Source organism: Sinocyclocheilus rhinocerous, unplaced genomic scaffold, assembly GCF_001515625.1.
Source record: "Sinocyclocheilus rhinocerous isolate Xijiao unplaced genomic scaffold, SAMN03320098_v1.1 scaffold460, whole genome shotgun sequence".
NCBI classification, from domain to species: Eukaryota; Metazoa; Chordata; class Actinopteri; order Cypriniformes; family Cyprinidae; genus Sinocyclocheilus; species Sinocyclocheilus rhinocerous.
The window spans coordinates 66,954-73,104 of record NW_015667268.1 but is presented as its reverse complement, the minus strand read 5'-3'; the positions used below and the strand labels follow the sequence as shown (position 1 = coordinate 73,104).

At 36.0% G+C, this 6,151-nt stretch overlaps 1 protein-coding gene across 2 annotated transcripts; it reads right to left on the bottom strand.

The window, feature by feature from the left end:
• Nucleotides 1-966: 966 nt before the first annotated feature.
• On the bottom strand, nucleotides 967-4,618 carry LOC107733438 (intelectin-like). 2 transcript variants are annotated; one of them, XM_016545055.1, is made up of 7 exons: nucleotides 4,477-4,618; nucleotides 4,027-4,175; nucleotides 3,395-3,642; nucleotides 3,162-3,320; nucleotides 1,547-1,667; nucleotides 1,347-1,450; nucleotides 967-1,251 (listed from the first exon to the last, which is right to left on the bottom strand). In XM_016545055.1, exons 1-7 carry the CDS (start codon nucleotides 4,521-4,523, stop codon nucleotides 1,135-1,137), a joined length of 945 nt encoding a protein of 314 aa, XP_016400541.1. In that variant the 5' UTR covers nucleotides 4,524-4,618; the 3' UTR covers nucleotides 967-1,134. The 2 variants fall into 2 exon arrangements, with proteins under 2 accessions (XP_016400541.1, XP_016400540.1); XM_016545054.1 differs by having other exon boundaries at nucleotides 4,027-4,173; nucleotides 4,472-4,617.
• Between the last annotated feature and the right edge of the window lie 1,533 nt (nucleotides 4,619-6,151).

The following is a 6,151-nucleotide window of genomic DNA, read 5'->3' as shown; positions in this document are numbered from 1 at the left end:
GGGAAACAAAAAACACTGAACGAAAAACGGAAACAAAACTGTTAGTCAGTTCTTCTGTCACGATCTGCGTTGGCGAGGAACGATGGAGACAAGGAATAGCGAACACAGTCTTTAATACGATCCAAACAGCGTACATCCACACTGGAAACGGAAGGAAACACACGAACATAACGAGTAGAACCGACAGAGACAGACTGCACAGACTAGGACTTAAATACAGGGGATGACTGGGGAAACACAGGTGTATGGGATGACTAATCAAACTAATAAACAAAACGAGGACGGAATATGACCAAATAAGGGAACAGAAACAGGGGTAAAACATGTCCATGATCCTGACAGTTTGGGGGTCAAACTGACCCTAATGGGTTTTAACACAATCAACCAAAATAACAAAAACATGACAAAAATTTCACATAATAATTATGAAAATCTGCATAATTTTCATCATTTGTCAGTGTGTTTACATCATATTAGTGAACAAAGAAAAGAAAGTCAGGCTACCACTATATGCAAGTAGCTTAAAGCCACAACAACTGAACATTCAACTGGAAGGAGTTTGCAAACGAAAAGGAAAAAGTGATAGTACCCATAATAAAACACAAATGTTTTTGCAGTGTGTTTGCAGGCTCTTCTGAACATGTTAGTAAAGCATGAGTGAAGATGGTTTACCTCAATGCGTGAAGATGGAGTATATCTCAAGCTATTTTATTTTTAATATTTGCAGTTCCAGATTTGAGCCAAATTTGGCTTGCAAAATGTTTATTTCATCAGAGTACATAGCTACTTTTTAATTTCTGCCAATGAAGAAATAATTTCCTTGCTAATAGTTACAGCATCTACCAGCAGGTTGTCAGCCAAACCCTGAAGGATCCCACAGGACGTGCCAAAATTACAGCACGTTTGGCAGATGACTTAAACTGATCTGTGCTAAAATTATTGTATTAAAACATAACTCTGAAAACATATTCTTGCAGAGGTTTATTGATACCAACAATCATACTTCAAACAGGAAACACTGATGTTATAACAACTTTGTACATGTACAGTTCAGCTCAGCATTTGATTTACTGTAAACAACATTGAGTGAGGCTCGTGCTGATGTTTGATGTTTCACGTCTCTTAATGAGACTCTTAACGATAGAAGAGCAGCACAGCTGATTGAGTGAGATGTTTAGATGCTTGATCCAGAGCGGTGAAGTCTCCACACTGCTGACGGTCTGAGAAAAATCCTCCTCCACCAATGCAATACTGCAAAACACACTGATATCAGTCTGATACCTTTGGAATATTATGATTTGTTCAGACCAAAAACACAGACAGATGCTGACAAACGCGTGACTTACACGCTGAGGATTGCATTCGGCAGGTTTAACTCCAGAGCACATGGCCAAGGCTGCTTGATCAGCGTTAAACACTCTGAAGGAGATGAAGCCGGACTCAAACTCCTCTGAGATAAACAGGACAAACACAGGACACAAAGTCGTATTTCTGCATATGCATATTCATGTTGTGAATTTTCTTAATGCAATATAGAGTTCAATACTTCCAACAGACGGTCCATATAAGTTTGCGGTTGAATCTTTGTCTCCAGTATCATACACCACCGGACTGCTGGGTCCCATATCGCTCTGACACTGTCCAGCTCCGAACTTCAAGGGGTGTTTCTGTTCCAATAGTCATTTAAAAAAATGGCAAAACATTTCATTTTCTATTGAAGTGTTAAGTTTAAAGTTTCATTTTTGCTGTTTTATGTTTGTCTGACAAAAGTTTACATTTTGTTTTGATCATTAGAATATTTGATAACACTTTGCTTAAATCCTTCATAAATAATGCATATATAAATAACAAGTAACAAGTAAATAATGTCAATGTCAATAATATCAAATAACAATAATGTACGTTGTAATGCATTATATCTTTTCATAAATAATTGTAAGCAAAGTTAAAATGCATTATAATATTTGGAGGTTTGTTTAGCATGTGTTTTAATGCATTATACTTTATAAAGGTGTAACAATAAATAGATAAGTATTATAACTGTGGTTACAATTATTCATGTGATCATACAATGCACTATAAAGTGCATCGCAAGGCATAATTAATGCATTAAAACTACTTTTATAATGCATTATGCATAAAGGCTTTAAGTAAAGTGTAACCAAATATTTGGTTTCACTTTATTTTGATGGTCCCTTTAACACATTCTGTTGACTATAAGTAACGTTGCACCTACATGTCTACTAACTCTCATTAGAGTATTAGTAGACTGGTAGGGTTAGAATAAGTTGTCACGTACTTGCAAAATTACTTGTAGTCAGTAGAATGTCTGTTGGGGGACCATCACAAGAAAGAGTTAGCAGATATTAAAGGGGTCATATGATGCTTTTTTAAAGATCATTATTTTGTGTATTTGGTGTAACAGAACTGAAATGAGGGATTGAGATTAAGCGACATTGTACAAGCAATGTATCCAGGCACTATGTTAGTTCACAAATTAAGCAGAGAGTCCAGATCATTCAGCATGAGTATGTCTTTGGTTTTGAGACTTTAGTCTTTGCAACTTCAGGGATCTTATCTATGCACAATCAGCTTGTAACACTCCAAAGAGAAAGAAAAACTTGAAATCGCATCATATGACCCCTTTAAGCAGAAAGTCTACTAATACTCTAACGTGAGTTAGTAGACATGTAGGTGCAACGTTACTTATTGTCAACAACAGAATGTTCAAAAGGGACCATCAAAATAAAGTTTTACCAAATATTTATGGTTAGCTAATTAATGCAATTTATTTACAATTTGTTGGTCGAAGCGATAGTTTGATAATGCATGTAACCTTTGCAGTTTCGCTGTTTCTTGCATTGTGTTGTCCAGTCCACTTGTCCTCAAGATACTAGATACTTTCTTGACGGCGATCAGTGATGTTTTTTTTTTATGCATGTAAAAGCAAAATCGATCATTTTGACCCATACAATGTATTGTTGGCTATTGCTACAAATATACCCCAGCGACTTAAGACTGCTTTTGTGCTCCAGGGTCACATATTTCAGTGTATTGAGACTTTAAGCATCTGCACTTTTATTTCAGTAAGCATATGGTAGAAGTACATATGAGCATGTTGAGTTTTATGGGGTGATTATAAACAGAATAGTGTGTTTCACCTTGAATAAGTGGTAAAGGTTTCCACCATGCTCTGTGAGGAACTGGCTTTCTGTATGGTAGCGCAGGATAGCAGAAGACGTCCAGCTCTTCTGCTGCTCATTATTGGGAATGTGCCACACTGCCACGTCTTGTGCAGAGATGTCATAGTACCCAGGATTCTGTGGGATATGACAATATTGGATCAGATTGGGGTCCTCTCAGTGGTTAGCTGAGGTTTTGTGTGGTAATGTACCTTGTAGTCGTCACTAGTAGAGGCCTCTGCGGTGCCAAACGTAACAGTGTTGGCCCATGTTCCGTCTCCTTCAGGCAGGTTTTGGTCATTTCCCTGCTGGCTTGACCAGCGATCACCAAGAGAGCACTTCCCATTGATGTTGTTCTCATGGACACTGGCCACCAGAGTCCAGCCACCGCCGGCTGTGGTCATGTCACAGAAAGCCTGGTAGTATGTACCGCTCTCTGTTGTCAGGATGTACATGCCATCTGAGGAGAAACAGACCCCAGATTTCATTTGAACTAGTATTAGAATAACTCTTATTAGACTAACTGAAAACTTGCTAATTTGGGTAATATTTTACAATAATATCTTCATATAAAAAACTGTAATCAAATAACAAATGAAAGTATGAGAAAATCAATTCATCCATTGAAAACACTTTATGTATGTATGTATTTATTTACTTATTTTTTATTTTTTTGGTAAATGTTTCTTGAGCCAATTAGAATTTATTCTGCATAATCAATTAATGATGCAATGCTGTGAGTGATAATGCTGAAAATTCAGCATTGCATCACAGGAATAAATTACATTTTAAAATATATTCAAAATAAAATCACTGCTGTATTTAACACTTCCACAGTGCTTACCCTGCGAGGCGCCGTGTTTCTCTTTGATATCGAGGCAGCTGCGAGCGATGGTCCTCAACCTAGCATGATACTTGCCTAATTCTGGGTTTATGTAGGTGCCGTTTATGATAATTGGCTTTGGGGTGACAGCGCCCATAACACCCAGCACTGCAGACAACATTGACGAGATAAACTGAAGCAAGTGCCTCTCAGAAATTGCTATTAGATTTCACAAATAATTACAAAGAATTGGCACAAGTAACACATTGAATAAAATGTGCAATTCTGAAGCAGAAAGACTGAAATTGTATTTTCTTGTAAAAATGTACTCCAATAACTCCAAACTTTGACATTTAGAAGCTAATCAGCTAATCATGAATGTTTAAAATTAGATTAAATTAAATGCAGTTCCACATTTCAGAAAAAAACAAACAAACACCAATATTCATAATCACAGTCCACTTACTTGTGTGCCTTAACTGCAAAAGACACATGAGGAAGAAAACGAAGCACAGCATGGCTCTGAGTTTTCAGCTGTTCGTTGATGATGTCTGTTGAAGATTTCTCTCTTCTGTCCAGCCTGACAGTGTGTGCAGCTTTTATCTCTCATCCGAGCTTATATCTGGAGTAAAACGGACTTATTGTGCAACATTGTGTCAGTGTGTAATCATTAAACATGCAGTGAACCCAGGGCTGGACTTGAAATCAGGGAAATGCCCATTACTGAAACTCCAATACATCATCATAGTCTGTTTACTTTTTCAGCAACTTATCAGCGATGTTATGGAACATTACATCCATATTTATGTTCTCGGCATGTGCTTTTGCCACAACAAATGACAGGAATGTGCATGTATTTGTGAAAGTGATGAATGCAGTGGATTGTGTGTAGCAGGGCTTTGAGCCATTGGCCTAAAACAGAGTTTTGAAATCGTTTCTGATAGCCTTTAGCCGAGAAACCATGAAATTATGTTCTTGTGACTTTATAACTGTTTTTTAACTGATTTTATTTTTTTTAAGTCAAAAAAAAATTTAAGTAAAAAAAAACATCACTGAACCAAACTAAATACATTCATACCAAGAAAACAAATTGTTATGGGTTAAATCAGGTAAAAAATAGCTCTTTAACAGTAACAGTTAGCACTTTCTTATACTGTGAATGTTTCGTTTTCATGCTAGCTGTTGCCGTTGTCTTTTATTTATTTATTTTTATTTTGCTTTTCACCACTTGCACATTTACAATGTGCACAATGATAATTTTTTTATTAGAAACAATTAAAGCACCTCCTTCATCCATGTCCAAAGTGACATTCGCTTGCACAAGACTGTGCTATAAATGTGCGCCAAGTAAACTAAACCAAGGTCAGTGTCCGTTGAAATGTTACTGCCTGTCCGTCTGTTTCAGTATGTTTTATTTTAGGCATTTCCCAATTGCTGATAATGTCAATCATGTGCTAAATTCCCCAAAACAGTGTCTGACTGTTCCTGTAACACATCACAGACTATATTAATAGTTGGCCAATGCAGTTTGTGAAATATTTGGAAATTATTAAAAATTCGCTTGTTTTCAGTATAACTGTAACAAACCTATTTTTATTATTATTTTTCTAACTAGCCTGCTTTTATCACATACAATTATTATTACTATTATTATTATTCACTGTGTAAAAATTATTACTAATCATTTGACACTAATTAAAGTACTGTAACTACTGTATGCACAGTACTGATCAGTGGTGGATAAAGTACCTGAAAGCCATACTCAAGTAAACGTACAGATATCTTACCAGAAAATGACTTTGGTAGAAGTTGAAGTCACCGTTTAGAATATTACTGGAGTAAAAGTCTTAAAGTATGACATACTGTATGTGTAGTTACACAAACATTACAGCTGTAGATACTATGTACCAATGTGTACTTACACTGTGGTTACATACTGCGTACACATCTAGTTACTATGTAAGTACACAGGTATTAGGGCCACTTAATATAAAGTGGGACCAATTTCTGAAATCTGCATCTGATATAGGATTTAGATGTATTTACGTTTTTAAACATAATGTTTTTAACATGAAACGTTGAATACTGATATTTGGAATAATTTAAAACATGAAAAAAAAATAGTCGAAATGTGAAATTAAAACCG

What these genes read in the sequence shown, in the direction of transcription:
- LOC107733438 (XM_016545054.1), bottom strand. Translation starts at nt 4,523, where the DNA reads ATGCTGTGCTTCGTTTTCTTCCTCATGTGTCTTTTGCAGTTAAGGCAC. An exon ending in CTACTAGTGACGACTACAAG is followed by an intron (nt 3,321 to 3,394) that starts GTACATTACCAC and finishes CATATCCCACAG; the next exon opens with AATCCTGGGTACTATGACAT. An exon ending in CCGAATGCAATCCTCAGCGT is followed by an intron (nt 1,252 to 1,346) that starts GTAAGTCACGCG and finishes TGTGTTTTGCAG; the next exon opens with TATTGCATTGGTGGAGGAGG.